The sequence below is a fragment of the Periplaneta americana genome, chromosome 10 (assembly GCF_040183065.1).
Source record: "Periplaneta americana isolate PAMFEO1 chromosome 10, P.americana_PAMFEO1_priV1, whole genome shotgun sequence".
NCBI lineage: Eukaryota > Metazoa > Arthropoda > Insecta > Blattodea > Blattidae > Periplaneta > Periplaneta americana.
Genome location: NC_091126.1, coordinates 17495871 through 17519636, shown reverse-complemented (window position 1 = coordinate 17519636; position 23766 = coordinate 17495871). Strand labels below are relative to the sequence as shown.

Sequence of the window (23766 nt, the reverse complement as noted above, 5' to 3'; positions counted from 1 at the left end):
AATGTTTGTTTCAGATTCTAGGTTTCTTGAATTTCTTTCTGTGGGCCTCAGATCTGTGGTTCTTGTACAAGGAAACACCTTGGTTTAAGATGAAGCAAGGCGCTGGTGTCAACTCTGCAGCTTAAGTTTGTTAGTGTTGTCTAACAACGTCCCCAACGGATGCTAGTTGATTTCACCAAAAAAAAAAAATGTATATTTTGTATTGACATTTGCTTCTGATTTATTTGTAAGGGTGTAACTAATTTTAGATTATAAGCACTAAAATACAATAACTATTTATGTTTGACATTTAAAGTAAATTTTTTCACGATAGTTTAATTTTGTTTTGTGCTGAGTGATTTTGTAACTACAGGGGCTAACTGCCTGCATTTGGTTCTCATATATTGTCTTCATTATGCTTTCTTGTAAATAAATAACTGCAGTATGGTAATGTGTTCGACCAGGAAATAGGAGTCATATTAGATGCACATGATAGACCATATTATCTGTATAACAGAACGGAATCAGCAGTGTTTCATGTCGTGTGACATTCCTGAAGCTTATCAGCCTGAAACAGGTTGCTGTTTAGATGATCTCACCGCTGAAAGGGCTGTAACATTAATAACCTGGATGTGTTCAAGAATCACTGTTTACAGTTAGCAATTGTCTGTTTCGTTATTTTTCACTGACAACTAAGTATGTCATTGTCACGTATTTGTTTGAAGAAAACCCCATGAGAGTTTTATGTGCCATGCCTGTTTCACTAATTGCAGTTCATATTAAGGGTTAACACAAGACTCTTTATTTTGTTGTTACGTACTTAATTTAATAATTAAAACGATGTTTTATCTCATTTACTGGTTTGTCTTCCAAGAAATGTGTTGAAGTGAAATAGATTCATGAAGCCTCCATTTGTAAGTTACGTTGTCAGTGTGATATTTATGTAATATCAGTATTTATGGCAGCTGAAAGTTTTCTACATACTGTACTGAATTATTTCATTTTAAAATTCTGTTACGTTGTTAATCAGTAATTACTGCGACATCAACTTCATTCATTGCACTCTTTCATTAATTAAAGAAATGTATCTCATAATCATATGAGATAGCTGCGAATTTATGTGATATAGGGCCATGATACATGAAACGCGATTATTAAATTTTGTTGTAGCTATTCTCTACATTGGATTGTTTTCGACATTTTGTAAACTTATTTGTTGGAAACTATTTCATTAGATAAAAATTGTATAGCATTTTAGACATTTCTTGTGGAATTCATTTGAATTCTACATTAGTATTAGGTTACTTAATTTAGGTACATTGTACACTTGTGCTACTTAAAATTGAAGCTAATAATATTTGAGATCAAATATAAGAGTCTTTATGTCTGCAAGAATTATTATTGGATGGTTGACCTGTATTTCATGTACATACTGTAAATTCACGGAAAAGCGATAGAGAATTTAACATACTGGTCCAATATAACATTAATTTACTTTCTTTCCTATCACAGGATTGAGCCTGGTATTTCGGTATTTTGTATTATCATTCCATTAAGTCGTGGGTGAAATCAGTGAACTGATTCAATTATATATTACAGCCGACTGCCAAAACACGACTGTTCTGTAGCATCTGTCGAGAGAGTTTGTAGATTGCATCTTGCTTTGTGCCAAAAGTAATCGGAGTACTTCATCAGTTCTCTTAAGTACATTGCACTACACTCAACAACAGATTCAAATGGCAAACTCCTTACTTAAAGTTTTGGTGAAGTTTATCAGTTGTCAGAAGTAGAGATCTATGGGGAACGATAGTAAAAACATGCAAAAGTTATAGTAAAGCTCAGAAACTTGAATATTTCTTCACCACAGGTTGGCATCTGGGTGCATAGTGACATGCATTTGTACAATCCTGAGATAGATTGAGTCAAAAAGTGTGGACGAAGGAAAAGGTCTAAAATTAGATTTGTAAGATTGTCTAACTAATATTTCATATAAGTCTTATAGTCATAACTTGAAGAAATATATATATAACGTGTTCTTTTGAAGTACTAGTTTTAAATTTTAAGTTTGGAGAATTTACTTACTTGAAATTGAGTCTTAATGCATTTTTTCCCTTGTAAGGACCGAATTATTCTGTGTGTATATATGTGCAATTAAAATTAGATTATTATGCGCAGCGCAATCCTTGTAAATATCTAGATTCCATGATGAATAAGAGAAGATTGCTGATTAGTCATTTTTAAACTGTTACTCTGTTTTCATAAAACCCAGGAAAGGAACTCTTATTTCATGTGGAAATTTTTCACCTGTTAAATTGCACGTGCAGTTTCCTATAAAATGTGTATAGCGAGATTTGTGAAGAATATGGGAAATGAATATGGAGTGAAAACTTATTTTCTGCTAAGAGCATTGTGCTCACGTATTTGTGTGTGGGTGTGTGAATGTGTGCGTGTCTATTTATGTAATATAGTTTGTCAATGGCTTTTCAACTAAGTCTTTACATTTTTTTTTTCTCTTTGGATGCGTGTTATTTTGGAGCACAAACAAATAAAATGATGATTAGAAAAGGGCAAAGAAAAACAATTAATGAGAAGTTTTTCCTCTCAAGAAAATACACAATTTGTGACCAGTTTTTTAGGCATACCAAATTCATGAGCAACATAGCATTGTCTTACAGCAAGTTTCAGAAAAGGACTTTCTTACTGTTTGAACATCAGAATTAATAGAAATATTATGTAGTCTTTATATATACGATAGTACTTGCAATAAAGAATGATACAATAAGTCAGTGATATGTTTATCACTGTAGAAAGTTATGAACTGCACCAAGGTGTATCCCCTCTCTCTTTAATATTCTTTAACAGTGTATTGGTTTGATAGGAATTAAATTTGTGAATTGTATAGTATGGATCCAGGTATAGTTAAGTTGATAGCTTCATGATTATCAGGGATAAATTCCTGTCAGGATATTTGAGATTTTTAGACGACATGCTATGTCAGATTATTTGAGTTTCTCTTGCCATTGTTACTCCTTGTTTTTGTAAATATCTCCCATTCTGAATATTATCTTTAGTTTAAAGTAGTGATTTTAAGCTTTCTGAAATCTCAGACAGTGAAGAGTAGGGAAAAATTCGTGGATCATAGAGGCAACAACAAAACTTCTGTCAATTTTTTCAGTATTTACTCTATAAATATTCTTTAATGATTGAGTACTATCAAAAATCACAAAACCATGTCTTGTTTTGTACTACATTAGCACAAAGTCTGCTACTACCTAGAGCAATCTGATTTTACTCGTTTTTTGTTTCTAATTTTCCACACACCATAGCAACCATCTTTTCTTAACTTGTACATTGTTGAAACTTTTAAAACAGATATATATTTTTATATATTATGATAATTCAAATTTTTATTTCACGACGTTGAAGTACCAGCCAGCAATGGTTCACGTATCACTAGTGGTATGTATACCATAGGTTGAGAACTGCTGCTCTAGAGGGACTTTGCTGGAACATTAATATATGCAGGCTGAATAGACAGGTGGCTTCACACAGCTGATTGAATATTCCTATAAAAGTGCAACCATTCGGGTTTCAGAAATCATTCCCGGTATGGGAGTGGTAGGGCACAATAAGCCCTGTAGAGACTGCAGGCTAAGCTTTGGGCCCCTCTTCTATACCAGTGAAAGGAAAAAGCAAAGTTCGTAATGAGACTTAGAATAAATATGATTCTGGATGTGTTTCAAATTAAAGTAAATTGATTTTCTTTACTACGAGTCTCTTAAAATTTTTGGGGGATGTGATAGAAGATTTCCAGAAGTTGTGCTTATTCCAACAAAAATGCATCAGTGACTACTAATATGCCATAAGTTATTTCGAAGTCCTAGATAATTAAATATAGAATAGGGTTGCCAGATGTCCTGTATCTATGAAATTGTCTCCTATTTTTCCATTTTGTCCCTGTGTCCCAAAAAGGTGTTTCAGTATACCCATTTGTCCTGTATTACATACATGTACTTTACTAATTATTTATTTTTCGTTAGAGTCAAAACCAACTGCAAACATTTTTCTGTAATGCAGAAGCTGGTTATGCTGATTGACAATAATCCTGCTATTAGTGACACATTTTCAGAATTGCCAGTAAATGGAAAGCTCGATCAGAACAAGGTGTTAGCACTAGTCAGAGTGTATCACACATTAGATTGTGATGCTTGTGTGTAAATGTGATTTAAAAGCTGAACTCATTTACAATCTTTTATGAATTGTGTTATAAATTGTTTGACTATGCTGAAAATAAAGTGTACATTTAGCAGTGAGTACAGAAGAGAATGGGACTTCATAGGAAGGGAAAAAACAGACTTTGATGCTCAGTGCAAGTTATGCATCTGTGAATTTAGCATAGCTCGTGGTGTGAGATTTGATACAATTCAGCATATTAATACCAGGAAAAACAAACTGCAACTTCGTCATTAAAATTTGTAGGAGAATAATTATGTCTTAAAGAAGAATTCTGATGAAGATCAAGTACAAGCAGCTGAATTAACAATGGCATCACACTGTAAAACATCATGAGTGACTGCACAAACAAACTTTTTCTACAGAACAAAAACTACATCATAATGAAGAAAAGAATCTGATTGCTCCACATTCAGTAAAACTCGCATTAAATATTATGAAGAACAATATTAACTTCTTTGGAATAGTGATGGATGCAAGTAATCGCAATGATAAGATTTTTTCTGCTGTACAAAATTTCACTAGAGAAAATGGGATGAAAGTGAAGTTAGCTGTTACGACTTATTTGGCAAATTGAAAAGCTGATACATTTATTGTTGAACTATGCATTGAAACATTGACAGCATCTGACTTAAAACTGAACCATTGTTACTTTTTTTTGGTGATAACTGCAGTACGTATTTTGGAGGGAGGCCTTGCAAAGGAGATAATAATAATAATGTGTTTGCTAAACTCAAAGATAGTTAAATAATGGTGAAATGGAAGACATTGGGAGTTCTGCCCATTTGCTACATAACACAATGCAAACTGCTTCTGATGTGTTGTAAACTCACATTAAATTTGTAGTTGTGGAAATATTTTCACATTCTGATTCCTAAACACTGTATATCGAGTAGTGTACATACTAATGATTCATTAACTTTAAGAGTTCGTATCGTATTTTATTTTTGGAAAGCTGGCAACCTTATTCTAGAATAGACCACAACATGGTTAACATTGTCGCTGAAATCCTTTCTTTCATCATAAGAGAGACATTGACTAAGTCTGCCTCCCAAAAGATTAATCTTAAAGCTCATTCTGGGTTATGAAACAGTTATTCTAGTGTGGAAGAGTGTGATCTGATTTTGCTAAATGGAAATGCTATAATAAAGTTCAATTTGAACTCAGTATGGTACAGAGAAGAATATGAAGCTAAAAACGCTATTCTAAAGGGAAAAAGGCAAGGGCCTAAGATGGGATGTCATGGAATAAGACGTTAAAGAACATGAGTATGTTAGAATGCATCACAGCAATTCTTTAAACTCATGTTGAAAGCATGTACTTTGCTCGTAGGGATGCTAGTCTAACAAAGACTAAATCTAACAACCTGCCTACTGCCTTAAGTATGTGTGCCTTTATACGAGGGTACACATTGATGGAACATTTCATTTCTTGCCATTTACATCCCTGTAAAGTTTTATTTATTTCTCTAATATAGAGAGAGCCCATTCTACAGTCTTCGTTTGATCACAAATTGCAACACAATCTTGGGATATGGATTGATTATATTTATGTCTGAAATGATGTAGCCTACACATTGATAAAATTCTTAGAGGGTCTTATACGTAACTGCTCCAGTTCTGGTGAAATGTTAATGTGATAGATTATTAAGGGTAGTCCACAAGTTTCTCCACAAATAAAATTCATAGTATTAAATATTTTTTAGAGATTGTTCAGATTTTTCAACCTATGTAGGCATTCACCAATAAAGAAATATAGAAAGCATTTCAATACTGCAAGCTGCAAAGATCTGATATTAATATTCTGATGAACTCGCCTAATTTGTAATAGACCTTATAAAATGAGTTCTATAAAATTTGATCTTTTTGGGACTGTGGAAGGAGAAGGTTAATGGAGAAGGTGGTACAATTTTGAATTATATCAGTTGTACAAGGGGCCAGATATAAGTTAATTAAACTTAACAGACTCAAATGAGCAGGGCACATAATATGAATGAATAATGACAGAATTACAAGAAGAATTTTTAAAACAAAACTAGAGGGCAAGACAGGAGTTGGAAGGGCTAAATTGAAATTGGAGGACAGTACCTGCCAAGACGTTAAATTGATTGGAGACAGGAACTGAGAGAGCAAGGCTCCTAATAGAGGGGAATGAAAGAAGATTCTGGAGAAGGCCATGGCCCACACTGGGCTGTCGAGTCATTGATGATAAAATTTAATCATAATTTTTATCTGTATGAATAGAAGATTGCTTCGCACAGCGTCACTCCTCAAACTAAAGGAAAACATCTCAGAGAAATTCTCAGAAAACAATCATTACAGTCATGGTGCCAGCTCCCACATAAAGGCAAAGGTGTTTGTACATTTGAAGAATGCCCCAAAGCCAACTCCTGGATCTCCTCTAAAAAGTTCTTTCGTCCTCGGAATACATCAATGCCATCAAGATGTCTTGCAACGTCACCGCAGTGAGATCTGTCCCTGGCAGAACCTTCAGTACTACCCGTTGTCGCCATCCCAGCTGCAGCGAGACTGAAACACTTGGCCACGTACTGGTGTTCTGTAAGAAGGGAGAGCTACTGCATAACAACAGACACCATCGTGCCCATACAGCAATTGCCAACCTGCTAAGAAACAGATGATGGGAAGTACATGAGGAGATCCATTGTGTGTCTGAAGATGAATCTCATAGAAGAGTCGATATAATTGCCATCAATAGAAGAATCCAGAAAGCGATGGTCTTAGACCCTACGATTTGCTTTGAACGAGACACAAATCAAGCACTGCAGATTAATGATGACAAGCGAGCTAAATATGTACCTTGTCTTCCATACCTCAGTGAAAAAATGGCATTTCGCTTTACAACTGGGATGTTGCAGGCTTACTATTTGGAGCGAGGGGTTGTTTACCAAAATTTACATGTAATATTCTTAAATCCTTTAAAATTCCCTTTTATGAGGTTCAGAAGATTGTAATAGAAATTCTGAAGGCCTCTCTTCAAATTTTACACTATCATTTATATATTAACACGTAAATTTTTGTTTTAATGTACAAATCTAATCCATATTTTGCCCGTTTCATTTCCCTTTATCTTTTATGTTTGTTAATTCCGGATCCTAGTGGTCAACCTAACTTGAGGACAGATGATTTTAAATCTTAGTAGTAGTTGTAAACATTTATTGTTAAGAAGTTTTGATTAAAACTAAAATTATGCCTCTGATTAGAAAAAGAGCAGTCCCGATGCTCTGTAGCAGTGGTCGGCAAAGATTACATCATATAAAATACAGCCCACAATAAACAGCAAAGGGAAAGGTAGGAGTGGAAGGATACCCAAACTGCTTAATTTTGAATGAACAGGTGATGTCTAAGGAAAGGGAGATCATGCCTTACCCCTCTGTCTTGCTTGAGTATTAAGGAGTTGATTTGTAAGTCAAGAAATGCCAACCATTGCTCTACAGTATACAGGGTGTATCTAAATTGGTGTCAAATATTTCGGGGACTTGTTCCTAACACCAAATCATTACTGAAAGTTCATATGAACATTGGTCTCAAAATAATTTACTTCAGAGTTACAAGACAAAATTTAATGTTACAAAAATCGCTCGAAGTGGCTTCCTCCTGCTTCGATGTGTCCCCTAAACCTGCGTTACATGCTCTGGTGTACTCTGTTGAACATTCCTGGAGTGTTTCGTATGTCGTGAAATCCAGTTTGGATACGCTCTCAGAATATCAACACTAAGTACAGGAGTCGCATAAACCAGGGACTTTAAATGTCCCCAGACGAAGAAATCCATTGGATTCAAATCAGGCGATCGAGCAGGCCATGCAATGAATCCCCTTCGACCAATACGTCTTTGGGGAAATCGTTCATTAAAAAATTACGAACTATGAGACTGAAATGAGCTGGAGCAGCATCGTGTTAAAACACATTCGTTGGATGACGTCCAGAAGCACATCATCAATTAAATGATGTAAATCATTTCGTTCTGTTCACTCACAGTATACATTTTCTTCTGATTTCTTTGCTCTACAAAATACAAACAAACAAGAAACCATCAAACAATCAGCGGTCAATGAAGGGACAAATCCTTTAATAACTCCCTTACGAATGGTTTTCAGACCCATGTTCTTATTAACTTTTTTAATTGTTTTGATGTTAAGAACACGTCCCCGAAATATTTGACACCAATTTACATACACCCTGTATATGCTCCAGTTATGGAAGGAAAAGCTTGTATCATATTTTCTCTCAAAACGCATGAAATATGATATAATAGATATTGCAAAAACAGTGTGCCTGTTCTTGACCTACCCAGCAGATGTTTCCTTGCTGTATTGAATTGGATATTACTTATTTAAATCTCTTTTGCTTGAAAGTTATTTTTTGTTTTTATTTATAACATTGTATCCATTTTTATTCTACAGGATGTTTCATAATTACAGATACAAACTGCAGGAGTGACTAGAGGACAATGAAACAAAAACAAAAAGTCATAATAAACACAGGTCCAGAACCCAACTGTTTTCGGCATGTATGTCATCACTGTGGCCACCAACTGAATACACCTTATACACCAGCAACCTGATTTCTTACCTGGCAGAGTTAATAGTCGTGCATACCTTAATTTTTTCCAACATGGATTAAGCAATCTTTTGGATGAGAAAGTCAGCATGACAGAGCTCTGTCTCACTTTTATTTGAACATTCGAGAGTTCATATGCACAAGTCTTCTCAACAGGTGCATCAGCCATGGCCTACAGACACCATGGCCTCCCAAGTTCCCCAATTTCAGTGCTCTGGATTTTTTTTTAATTAAATGTTTGTTGGCAGCTTTTGACCAGAGGACCAGGTGGGCACAAAAGAGAAGCTATTTAAAAATATGTAGTAGAAAAGAGATTAAAAAACTGATCTATAATTTCTGATTTGGGAAGGCCAAACACCTTTGCTAAGAGTCTGTCCTCATAACATAAAGCTTTACTTTGCAAATATTTTACTTCATTTTGAATCACAACATGTTCCTTATTGCCAATCACTTTGAAACAAAATTTTCACTCATAACTAATTCAAATAAAACCACATTGTTGGTCACGTGATTGTTATAATTAATTAAAACTAGATGTCGCTTAGTAGTAAGACTCCAGTTCACTCAGAGTGTCTCACAGAGAAACTTAGCTAAGAAAATATGTAATGACCTCCTCTTTCTTTAAATAGGTGGTAAATATTTATGACCAGAACTGGACTGGCAACTTCGAAATTTCTTTCTGCACCCCTGCCATGCCACGTTTTCAAATATTTTCTTTAATTACTCTTGCTGTTCAATTGCGCCAACTGTTGGAGGGTTTACATAGTAGATGAACTATTTTGGCACAGTGTAATATAGGAGCGCCATGTTTGTAGCAAATGGTAGTACTTTATATAAACTTGTTTCATCTACTCTACTCAGCCCTGCAGTTTGTACCTATCATTATGAAACACCATATATATTACAACATATTTTTAATTCATGTACATAAATGTTGGAATTGAAAATTATTTCTAAAAATACAAGTTCCTTTCATGATTCTGCATTGAGTTGTCTCGAGTAATGCAGGTTTAATTTGGGCATCCCAATAACTATGAATTAATGGAAAAAAAAGTCACCAACAAAAATTATAGATAAAATAAATTACTAATAAACTGACAGGTTTTTAGCCACTGGAGATCTTTTAATATCAGACAAAGGTACTTGAGGTTTTCTTCCTTCCAAAGTTAGTTGAACCTGTCCACCATGGGAAGAACAAGGCATCAATAAAAATACTCCATGATGAAATCCGGTAATGTTTTTTTTTTTTTATTGGGTACAGGTGCATTGGCAATTACATAAACCACTCTCGACTATTGGTTCAAATTCGCAAGTATTGACACAATATTTTATCCTTAATTTCGTGACTAATACGCAAGACAATTTTCTTTTAATTATAACATTTAACAAATGTAAAGGATGAACACATTTCTTGTTCTGCTTTAAATAAATCTGTGAAGAATAGTTAATGAAAACTGATGTTTACATTGTGAGCTATTGGCGCTTTTACCTCATGATTGAAAATATTTTATCAATATTACTATTTCACTCTTGTAAAAGTTTTAATTTTGTATAAAGGAAGTAGTGATGTAATACAATTCCATTAATCATTAAGTCCATAAGGGTTAGTTTGTAGCTTATTAGTAACAGAAATGGTCTTAATCATTGTAGCGAGACCTGTAGAGGTAAGATATATATATTGTTTCCTGAATAGAAATAATTTTGTCATTGTGATATGTTCATATTCTACATGATATTTTATAACACTGATATTATTATGAAATTTTAAGCTTTCACAGTGACTAATTTAGGAGAAAAATCTGAGATCTTTAACCATTAATTTGGACTTAATATCCAAATGCACAGTGTAAAAACCAAAATTATTCATCCCAATTGATAATATTCTTTCTATTTTTTTTTAAACACTTTTGTGACATTGATTTTAAATTGTGCATTGAAGAAGACAAGATTGTCTATGAAAAATTTACTTTATTTGATATGTACATGAACTTGTACATCATGGGAATATGTGAGTGGGATTATTAAGAAATTGTGCAATGGTATGGTACTAGCAAGAGGTATATTTGATTGAATTTCAGTTAATTTAATAAATAATTACCGGTATTAACAGAAATGAAGACTAAGAATTTCCTATAAGAACGACTCCACTTTTATAAATATTTATTGATTGAACATCAAAGTAGAATAGTAATTCTTTCAGCATGAATCTAATTTACAAATGCTGATTATCAATTTAAGTGAATCTCTTCATAAATGAATGTCGAATTTCATATATGAAATCGAAATCTATCATGAAATGTAAAAACTAGTAATAAAGTACCGGTACAGAATTCCATTTGCAATGGTTAATAGGCTACATATGACAAGTGGAAAACCAATGTTAGCAGGATTGTGACAGCATTGTTAATGACGACTTAGACAATATTCTAAATTAACTTACGAAATGCTTACAGAGCTGTTATTCTTACTAAATAATGGTGTATTGAAGCACTTAGGCACAAATGGCCCATTGTGCACCCCATAAACTGGAAATCAACCCAGAAGACTGCAGTGTGTGACCAAATGCTTACAGATCATTATTTACTTCATTTTATGAACATTGTGTTAGAACAGTGATTCTTACAGTCGTATTAGAATATTATTGTTTAAAAATAAAATATTCAGCTTCATTAGAAGTACAGTGATTTGAATCTGTATTCTTTTATGGTTATATATACATTTGTAATTATTTACTTTAGCAATATCATTTGTACGGTATCCACTGCTTTTCCACTTCTTTCTGTGTAGCTTCCATCCAGCTATGCTTTAGACTACTCCTTACTCTCCGGAAGTTAGATTAGGTTGAATTAGGTTAAGTTAGGTTGTTAGTTATATTACTTATATGTTAAAGGACGCCATTTCACACACACAATGCGCTATGTGAATGATGCAACACTTACCTCACTGTTGTGTAGATGTCTCAAGTTCCTCCCCACCCAAAACCCCCTATTCCCAGCCTCACCCATTAGTTTCTCTTGCAGCTTATTGAGCATGTCAACTATGATATCGTTAAAGTAAATAATTGCCTATACATTTTTAATATTTATTTTCAATTGCTTATATATCATATTTTCAAATTGCTTAATGTAATTAAAACGTATTGCTATATTTTATTATATAAAGTTATTATTTTTCCTTTTAAATTATTTGTATTCTTATTAAAAATGTCTTGGGTACACAAGACTTTACATTATAGTAATGTGTATACTTACAACTTGTAAACAGCGAAATATTCGGCAGAAAGTTGAAAAGAATTACAGAATGTTTTCACAGTACCGATATTAGTTGCTAATCATTGTAAAGAGTGAAGAAAATATCGTAGTTCTCTAAGGAAAGAGAGTGGCTTGGTCATTGTTCTGTTGACTGTACAATAATCTTTATTGATCAGATCTGGTTAAAAAGGAAGTCTCATTGTAACATAGTATTAGACATACTGTGTTTATAAACGATGACTGTTCTAAAAGTAAGATATTACTGGTATTGAAAATAGAAAATTAAAATGTTATTCTTATTCCACATAATTATGTACAAAATTTAAGATATTTATCATCAATTTTTCAACATAATCCTTAATCTTGTTTAAGAATTTGTCTAGAGTGACACAAGCTTCAAAATATCCACTGCATAATTTTCGTCAACAGTTTTTAGACAGTTTACATTCTTACTCCTCACTTGTTCATGGAATACAAATCATATTACTGGAAGATGTTCCTTCAGCATCCAAAACAGGTAGAAATCAAGAGGGTTCAGTGTTGGGCTGTGAGGGAAATAGTACTCCAGATTTTTCCAAACCAATCTCTGAATTACTTCACATCTTCTGCCAGCAGTATTGGGAGTTGCATTGTTATGCAAACGCTTGACACACTCTTGATGGATGGTGTCCCATAATTTATGCTAAATTTTCAGTGTAATGGTCAGCATTTGACTCTCCCCCCCCCCCCCATTCTTTGTGAATGAAATCAATGAATACTAGTCCCTTCTTTTCCCAGAATATTGTTCCATCATTTTACTGATGGAATGTGTTTTGATTTTATTTTTGCAATGACAATGGTTTGAGAAATTCTGAAGCATCCCATTCACATCTCCGATCTTGACACCGATATCCATCAGTTTGAGAAACTCAAAGAATATCTTTCAGGAAAATAATTTTCAATCTGATAAAAAAATTGAAAGTGAGACTATAAACTGACTGAAAAATAAGGACGGATATTTGTATGTGGAGGGTTACACATGGGACAAATATTCTTGAGAATTGTGTAGAAAAATAAGTAAGAAATAAGAATAAGTTGGCAAATAATGATAGGAAATAATAATCAAATTATGAATTGTACTTTTTTTTAAGTGTACCTTACTTTTGGGACAACAACCGCGTGCATGCGTGTGTGTGTGCGTGCATGCGTGTGTGTGTGCGTGCATGCGTGCACGTGTGTGCGTGTGTGTGTTTTGCTCAATACAGTTTCAAAGATCATATCCTTAATAGGCACACAGACCTGGTCAGATTTAAGACAGTTGTGAACTTTCCCGGATTGATTCTCAGAAAATAGCTATGCTTCTGTTACTGTAAATCATGTTTAGAGATTGATAGCTTGGAAATTACAGTTGCTCAAAAATACATATTTACTTAACTTTCTTAAAGTTCAGAGTCAGTGGTTACAGTAGATTTTTAAAAATATGCTTTGATACACTTTTATGCTCGCATGTGAATTTTGCTTGTTGTTCGAACAACTGATTCATGACTCCATTATGTGAGCTGCAACATCTGAATTGCCATGCATTTGCACTTTCATGTGGCACACTGGGCAACGAATATTCGATCAAGATCATGCCCAAGAAACCATATAGTGACACCTTAATAATGGTGTGTTTATTTTTTAACGTGGCTCCTTAAATCATTTGGAATTTGAACCACATTCATATGAACTTTCTTACTGAAACTGGTTTCAAAAATCATAAGCTGAAGATGCAACATTTCTTTGTGAATTGGTCTGCATAATACATACTCACTATTGCGTTATGTCTCTATTAGGATATCACGAAAAAATTATTTATGAGTCTTTGTTGCTTGGGAAATAGTAAAGAAAGGAAGGAGAATGTGGAGTTTCTTTTGGTCTCTTCATTTTAAAATAGTGAGAGCATATTATCCTTCGAAGAAAAATTATTAATGAAATGTACTCCTGTATTTTTCCAAACAAATAATTTTAAGGGAGCTATGTCGAATAAAAGTGAAAATGTTTCATTGCTATAAATATTACGTACAGTGTTAAATTAAAATTGATTATGGTGAACATTGGGAGTCCCTTCATGTAAATTAATTAATGATATAGAACCTTACCGTAAAGTGGGGTGACTTTGAACGCCGAGGTGAATTTGAACAGCAATTTAGCGCCTTTCTAAATTAAATGCTGTACCCAATTGCGAAAAAACTGAACTAATTTATTGACAATTTAAACAGTTTTTTCTCAATTGGGTACAGCATTTAATTTAGAAAGTCGCTAACTTACTGTTCAAAGTCACCTCAGCGTTCAAAGTCACCCCACTTTACGGTACTTTTAGAATCATTTAACTTTGTCACTTACTGTATCAATTGTATTGTAATATTAATATTTGGTTTTGTAAATTGTGGTTCAAATGAAACAAGAATATCTGAGAGTCATTAACCCATTACGTCAAGGAATTTAAAATAGTCCATATCTATGGAAGCACATTTCTGACAATAAAAGCAAATTTGTTCAAAACTACATTTACAGTTATCCAATTACACCAGAATGACTTCGCAAACTTACATTAAACCTGCGACTTGCACAATTATATCCTTTGAGTTATTTAGTAATGTTAACATAACACTAGATTGCATGAACATTCTAGAAAAATACATGCAAAATAAATAATTTGTTTCGACCATATTTTTAATCTATAAAGGCTTGGTACTGATTTGAGGAGTCAGAATTTGTATTTAGCATAGAGAATATGGTTTAACTTCTTATTTTTACATTAATATCTCAACAATAATTTTGAATAGGAAAATTACAAAGATTATTTAATTGATAGATCAGAATGTTTTATGTATTGTGTGGTTATTAGTTGTAACAACGAAATAAGTATCTTATTCTTAACTTATCTAATATATTTTGTTGCAATTCGAATCGTAAATTAGTTAAATTTGTACTCACATTATGGAATATTTTACCCTCTTGAAAAAAGGGAACAAGGAATACATCTATTGTGTGAATGAAGAGACGACCTGAACTTGTATATTGTGAGTCCTTCAGAGTTTAAGGTGACGCATAACAGAGTTTTATAATAACTATTTTCATCATATCTTCTTGAAAATTTTACATCAGTTAAATATTGCTAAAATGCATGTGCACATTCCCCCCCCCCCCTCAAAATGTTATGTTGAAAAATGTGCCCAGAAAAGAAAAAGTTATTTAAAAATTATTTATATTTTTAGTAAACATTTATCTGGGCCTCACAGAAGGATAATCAGTTCCCTAGAAGTTCAAAATGAGGCAAAGATGCCCTATAATTAAATGGTGCATTTGGTTTTTCCCGGTCAATATAATTCATTAGCTAAAAAAAAAAGTTTGGAGATATATTTTAGCTTTTCAACTTCACTGCCTGACGTGAAAAATAACAGCAGTCTTAATCATATTTGAAAATGAATGCAGCATTTCATGCACAGACTGCTGTAAATATGTGTGCAAAATTTCATTGCTCTAGGTGTAACCATTCAGGAGATATTTTATTTCAAGTAAGTTAAAATATAAAAACTTTGATTTGTAGAAAATCACTTTAAAGTCTGTAATATGCCTTCTGCATATAGTAACACATAATGGGATAAACTGATTTCTAACTTAGAATGATTACGCAATGAAATCTTCACTACAGTATTTCTCAAGAAACACTACGGTACCGTATTTAAAAAATGAAAAAATGATCAAAATTGAACAAAACTCAAGAGCACGTCCTCTTAAGTAAAGCGAACTTTACTATTTCCCTCATTTGATCATTTTTCACTTAATTTTAAGATGTTCCAATTGTAAAATGAACAAATTGAATGACCATATTGCATTATGACGACAGTCCATAGACATCAAAATAAGCAGTGTTTAATTTTGAAGACTGGAGTACATGAAAACATAAAGAATAACCTGTGAATGAGAGTTTAGTTGTGTGTTCTTCTTGAGCATTATTTTCAGCAATTTGAAGGAATAGATATTTCTTTTGTGCTGCTATCTTACTGAAGTGCATGATTTTATCACAACATATCAATATCTACAATTTTAGTGTGAATAAACTTTAAATGCATAAATAAAAGAAAGGTTTCATAAATTTTAAAACACTTAGGGGAGACTGGAACTCATGTCAACAACCATTGTGCAACAGTGCACACTTATATTTTTGTTTGTACCAGGAAGATTGAGCTAAACTGAGAGAGACTTAAGAAAGGTTTAGAATTAGGCGACACTTGCAGCAGTGCTTACTGTGTCTGGTGCAGATGGTACCGATACACATATGAGTTAACTGTGAGATGTTTGTTTGTTTAAAAGCAATGAGAGAATAATTCATTTTTACATAAATCTGAATAATATGCTGTAGTACTTCCTGTATTTCATTTATTTGTAATTGAGTTGAATAGATAAGTAAACTGAATTTTTTTGCTTAATATATGAAACTATATATTTTGTGTAATATTACTTATGTGCAAACTGCTGTCATAAATAGTTTGTGCTCTTTAATGAAACATATTTTCTCCCTTCTCTGCATGATCATGGTGACTTCCTGTGACATGGTAATTAATTACAATATATAAGGACATAACTTTAATTATTTCATAAAACCTTTTATGATTACCTCCGTAACCTACAGTGCATACATTTTATCTTTCCACACTTGCATGCGTGCATCTGCACCCTAAATTGACGAGCGTGGAAAGCTAAAATGTGTGCGCTCTATATTTGGTATGATTGTTTAAGAATGCGCGATTATAGCTTTTAATAAAATATGTAAAATATTAATTTGCGTAATTAATTAGTTCTCTGCATTGAAGGATTGTCAAGTACTTTGATTGTGCAAAACATTTCTCTAAAATTTCAGAATGTCGCCATTATACCCCAGAACAGCATAAAATGTCTAGGATTCTCCTGATATATTACTCTTTAAATCTTCAATAATGCTCTATTGTAATATAATTTATCATATTTCCAGGTATTATGTACAACTGCATGAACTTATTGCCAGATTTGTAAATGTGATATTCAGTATGCATAATTTGCTTTCTCAAAAGAATTTCACTGTAGCAGTTCTGCTCTCATCAAGTAGGCCTATGTAATTCTTAAAGGAAGTCAATACTAGAAACGTAGTTAGTTTTAAAATTCGGCTACCAATATTCATTCATATTATTATTTTGTCGTAATGTTTATTAACTAAATGTTTTTTCACAATTCTCTTTAAAAAATGCTAGTTAATATTAAAATATTGATACTTATCAAATGCAAATTTATACAAGTATTTATACTGAAGTGAGAATTGACAATATTCATTCTGGTGCCCATGTACATGTGCAAAGTACATGGAGACTTGTTTCAGATTTTTTAAATACACGTGATTAATATACATTCTCTGTTTTTATTCTTTTATTCAGAATGTATTTTATAACAATTTTTCTCTTCGGAATGAAAAATTTCATGATCAGTTGTGTTATAAAATTTCTATCAGTTGCAGATATACACACATGAAAATATCAATTGATAAGACCATAATCATCACAGGGACTAAGTAGTATTGCTAATGTTAGAAGTTTCAAAATCTAAATTTAATTGATGCAGGAAGGAAGGATAGAAAATATTATATGAGTATGTGCGTTCACACACACACACACACACACACACACACACACACACACACACACACACACACACACACACGAAAAAGGGGGGGCAGGCGACATTTCTTTTGCATGTAGAGCATTCAGGCAGATCTGTTACTTATACATTCCCAAAGGGATAGGGATTGTCCATGAGAGAAAAAAATTAGACGTGCATCTCGTAATGCTAGTTTCCTGAAGGCAACAAAATTCCAGTACTGCATATGTGGTTGTAGTGTACTCCTAAGCAGCTAATGTCAGGACCAGTATCTTTAATTCTAGTTGTAAGCACAGGTTCTTATCACCGCCTTTCTAATTTTGTTATATCATAATATGGTGTGTAAAATATTGTAGTTTGTAATAGCAACAATACTCAATTATCTAAAATCATACATACTTTTAAATAAATAACACATTTTCTTTTCGTGTAATTTTATTTCAAAGTGTTTTATTATTAATCATAGTCTTTATAATTTATATTAAATATAAAATAGTTTAAGTAGGTATAAAAATAATACATTGCACTTCTCAAATTAATCTGGTGCTCACTGAACCTAAAAATGTGATCAAATTGTGTAAGAGAGCTTATTCCCAGACATGTCAGAGAATTCTACTTACTTACTTTTTTTTTACAAGTATCCTATTTCCAGACAATATGTTTTAAATCCTTTCAGTTATTAAACTCTTACTTACAGTATAATAAAATGATTGTTACATTTCATTGCTAATTAACACTGCATTCCATAACATTTTGCTGTACGTTTCCTGCAGAACTGTTATTTTCCGATGGAACTGACATAAGCTGTTACATAACCAGTATCTATCATCGTAAATACCAATCCGGGGATCATTTTATCACCCAATTCATTTTTCATTTTAATTCCTTTATAAAATTATTAAAGGTATCTACCACTTGCACTGAAACATGCCAAGTTGTTAATTTTGGCCTGCTATTCTTGGTAATTGCAACATACACTGTTACAGCATTTACTAATGGTCTTTGATGGTCTAATTTTTAGCAATAGCTGTCTCTTCGACATTTTAAAGATTTATTCGAAAGTTGTTCTCCTAATGTATTTTGTGCAATAAAGTATACATTTCTGATTCAAAGTGCCTGAGGAGTATCAATAGAAAGGCTTTTATTTCTTATTCAATTGTTAACCTGCACATTTTGTTTCAATGTGGAATTTTTAATCATATCCATGCATCTCTGCACTTTTCTTTTCTTCATAGTCCAAAAATAAAAGAAAGTCAATGGTCCTGGTTTGCAAGATTTTGCGGTCTGTAATATGTCCATGAAGAGGTGAATTAGGAACAGCATGCTTTTCTGCTGCTCATCATACAGATGAATTTTTCCGATATTCAAGTCATCCTAATTCTATATTTTCTTACCTTTTTAGAAAAAGTAGTTCTTAGCATTTGTACCAACATTGAAATAGACCATTCCATTCACAAGTCGTTGGTTATTTTGTCTTCGAAAATTTTAATAATACATGTAATATTATAGAAATCATTTATTGAAAAATTTCTGTCTGGAAATACGAACATTGCAGAAATTGGCAGCACTCAGTAATGATCAAAGCTCTATTCATTATGCTGAAAACGGAATTAACGTTGTGTAAAAGAATTCATCTTCTTTATAGAATTAATTATCGCTCAATATTACAACAGCAGAAAATAAAAAGAAATTTTAATTATCTCTGCTTGCTTTCTGGACCTTGGGTTTCACATATTAATCCCATGTGTTGCAAACAGCTCCAGAGAGTTACTACATTCTGTAGACTCACTAAATGAATGTGTAAAATATTTCTTGTAAGCTCAGAGTGTCCGGAAATGAGACCTGTCCAATGATTGGCCCGCTTTAATGTGCTTTAATGCATATTATGATATTACAATATTATGAACTTGCTTATAGAAATCGTTACATTAGTGAGCAATTTCATTGCTGAAAGGGGTTCTGGCCAAAAAACATGCGACTATGTTCTCATTTCTTCCTGCAAACAATGTAAGTTGGAAAACACTAAATGTGGTTTTTCAGCTCCAGAGATACTGCTATCAATGGTGGATAATGATACACATATGCTTATTAATATCACTATTAGAGGTTTAGCAATCAGAATTTAATTCAAGCAGGAAAGAACGACAGAAAATATACACGTGTGTACAAAGGCGATGGATAAAAGTCCTTTTGCATATAGATAATTAAGGAATACAACCCCAAGGATATAGGAATATGTTAATGAGAAATTATACAAATAGCTTTTCATCTCAAGAGATAACCCAGGCAGGTCCCCAACAGTCACTAGATTACAGACCATTTTTGAATACCAGTAGGATTGCAGCCTTGACTGGCATGACCATTCCTTAGATGCTACTGAATGTCACTGCAAGTTGTCCTTCATGCCACACAGAGAACGTATCTGGATATGCCAGTCATTATCTCCTCTTGACTATGTCTATCTGGCACTGGGGCATGATCATAAACATTGTCACTATAACCTTATCCCGAAACCATAAGTTTTAATGACATAAAATTACACCAAATAAAGAGAAGAGTAAGATAAAATTTGCAATTAGAAATGAGATAACTCAAGGAAAGCTGTTCACAAATATTAGTCTAGTCAATGCTAGGATCCGAGCCCAATTTGCAGAATAATAAACCCGTGCTCGATCACTGAGCTACCAGAAACATTCGTTCATACACAATCTGTGATATTCTTAATATCACCATCACAATTGTTGCCAGTAAAAGTTAATTACTGAATTATTACAATTTAAATACCTGAAAATGATAAGAGTACAGACCCAGAAACAAAAATTTGGGCCACCTGAATTTTCCAAGTTCCAGTTATAACGTACTCTGCATGCTCAGTGCTTGCTTGGAAAATTCAGGTGATCCAAATTTTATTTCTGAATCTGTACATGACGACAGTTCTTACATGGAACGAAAAGTAATCTGCACAGTGGTTATAAATTCACTTTCAACATACTGAAGTCAAGTATCATAATTGACCGGAAATGTTCTAAAATTTTATTATGAGTGAGTGAAAATTTCTTTAGTTATATTAAAGTAACATATTCTTAATTCTTGTAGAGCGTGTAATATTATTGAACATTTTGATCGTGTTTTGAATATTTTATTGCAATATATTTGCATATACAATATATTACATGTTACCACAATACTGAATCTAATGACATGTTCAGTGTTATAAATTATATACAATTCTTTGACCACTAAATCTGGGGTATAAGTGGAGACAGTTCCTTTATTGATATGTAATAGTCATTTATTTTTCACCCATCTGACTGAAATTCTAAAGTAATATTTTAAAAGGTCATTCATTGTAATTTCAAGTACCATGTATGGAGTGGCCTATTGTGAGTATAGCTTTTACAATAAATTAATTGCAAGTAGTTACGAAGGATAATAATGTCTTACTTGATGTGAAGCTTCCTTCTGGTCCTAATAGAAAAATAGATGTGTTCTAATCTTCAGTATTGTGAATGAGATTTAAAAGTTGTATAATGTCGCCCCATTTTCTCCCCACTAGTGTAGACACATGTACATATCAAGTGTAACTACATTATGTAAAACAACCTTAAGCACAAAAGAGAGGGGGAAAAATAAGAGACACTTGTGACAGTATTTGGTAGCTAAGAATTTGTGAAAGATTTTTTTATCGCTGTATTGAAATGTATCACTAAGTAAAATTTTTTCTTCACCACAAAGTGTAGAAAACTTGGAAACCTTTACAATGTGTAAAATAAAGTAAACTGTTGCAAACCCAGTTCTGATATTTATTTATAAGTCACTTGTAATATAAACGATATTGAAATTAGTCTCAATGTTCAAGCTGGTGCCACACACTTTGCTAGTAAATAAGTGTTCCAGCGCAAGGTAGAAGTATCCTAACAATTCCATTCAGAGCTGCCTACAATGAAAGCAAGAAGGAGAGAAATTGCATATTGGAATTTATATGATTTTATGTGTCTGCGTATGTCAGACAATGAGACGGCATTATATCTCTTTTTCAAGGCATCAGATATTTCAATATGAAGGCAGAAGGGAGTAGCATCACAGTCTATATATACAGTCGCGAAGCTCAATACGTAGTAAATATGCAAACATTAGATAGTTGCTCACCACTAGGATCGCTAATATCGCCTCATTACAGGCAATGCAAAATAGTGCCGTCACAGTCTATTGTTTCTAGCACCCTCAAAACTCAAGCTTCGTGACTGTATATAGTAGACTGTGGTAGCACCTACATTCTGATATTAATGTATGTGAAGCAGTGGCGTATACTGATTAAAGGGTTTGGGCTACCACTGACCCTATTATTACACAAAATATATTTTTAAATCCCTATAATAAAATTCCTTACATATTTATGTGAATTCCAGACGTCTTGATTGGGACGAAAATACGTTGATGACTTCGTCCTTGAAATTACAGTTGGGCCACTTGCAAAGTTTCTGTAGAAATGACTTTTCAATGGATATAAGTGCCAAGCCGGATAAACGTTAAAATTTAAGGACTTCAGGAATAACTTGGTTCAGCTGGTTTTCATATATGGCAGATAATATTTCATGGATAGGTTTGTTCGAAAAATCAAAGACTTCTGCTGAATATATTACACTTAATTCATTTTTCAAACGTATTTGATCAAAGTGACTGTTATAGGACTGAAATAATTTGTTTAGTGCCTCATTCGGGAAGTTTTCTCTATAAGCAGAAAAATTTTGAGAATCTAGAAGATGTGTGAACTGAAGCTTTCCATAATCAGAAAATCTGTCAGTAATTTCCATGTGCATACGATCTAGTATGCTGTAGTACAGCTGCCTGTATTTCAATTCATCATCTCCTTTTCTTCGCTTTAATGGTGGTTCCATTGTATTGGCTGAGGAATTTTCATTTTCCATATTACTCCATATGGACGGAAACCCACTACGTCTGAACTCGGATATAGTATTTTTTTTTTTAATTTTGATACCTCTTGCAAGTAGTATGCTATGTCTAGACTTTTTGTCTGAAGAATATTGTAGAGCACATCTGTATGTGCGAACACTCTAGCATAGAGTTCAAGAAGAAATATATTCTGAAACTGTGTGAAAAAATTCAAATATCCTTGAGCCTGCACATTTACAGCATCATCCCAGTTTTCTTCAGAGTCATTACAAATGATATTTTTAAAGAAAGCAGTCCGTTTTTCTCTGTATTCCTTTACTGTATTTACAAGCCGAGATGTAAAATTCAATCTAGTTGGTGCTACTTTTGGGAGTTTCTTGTTCATAAATTCCTTGAGTTTTCTGATCTTTTAGGAGATGATGAGAAAAATGCAGCTAAACCCAACAGTGTTTTGAAAAAAATGCGGCATTCTGGAATGGATGAAGTAGTTTGTTGCAAAACTAAATTGAGAACATGGCTGTAACAATGGACAAATAATGATTGAGGATACTTTTCTTGAACTGTTGTTTTTAAGTCATTAATATTTCCCGCCATAACTGAAGCACCATCGTATGTCTGTGCAATTAACTTATTGCCGACATTGTATTCTGCTATAACACCTTCCACATGCTGAAACAAAGCAGCAGCAGTTTTGTCCGAACTGACATTTGTGAATCCTATAAACCGTTCTTGAACATTGGCAGTACTATCGACGTATCTTAAAACAGTGGACAATTGACTCTGATTAGAGCAGTAACTTGTTTCATCAACAACAATGGCCACAAAAGGTTTTATGTTCTTTATCATAACCCCACTTATAGCAAATATTAAGTCATTCTGAATTGCGAGAGAAGTACCACGAAATACTGTTGAACTCTCAAGATGATTGGCCAGTAAATGGTCAAATTCACTTAAGGAACTTAAATATTCAATATAATTTCCTATATTGTCTGATTCCACACTCTCGTTATGACCCCGAAAAGCCAATTCTTGTTTTCCTAGAAAGCAGACTGCGTTAATAAGATGCAGTAAAATCTCCCGGTTTTTTTTCACAAGAGCATTGTGTTGGTTGATGTGTAGAGCTTTTCGCTTATCTAGCTGTAAATCAATTCTTGTCTTC

The 23766-nt window shown here is 33.2% G+C and overlaps 1 protein-coding gene across 4 annotated transcripts in view; it reads left to right on the top strand.

Moving 5' to 3' along the window:
• Positions 1–21486, top strand: part of LOC138707488 (synaptophysin-like protein 1) — a 41265-nt gene extending 19779 nt beyond the window's left edge. For all 4 annotated transcript variants that reach the window (XM_069836980.1, XM_069836979.1, XM_069836981.1 and 1 more), the window contains one exon: positions 15–21486. In XM_069836980.1, coding sequence (XP_069693081.1) covers positions 15–125 — 111 coding nt within the window. In that variant the 3' untranslated portion in view covers positions 126–21486. The remainder of the gene's footprint in view (positions 1–14) is intronic.
• The last annotated feature ends 2280 nt before the right edge of the window (positions 21487–23766 follow it).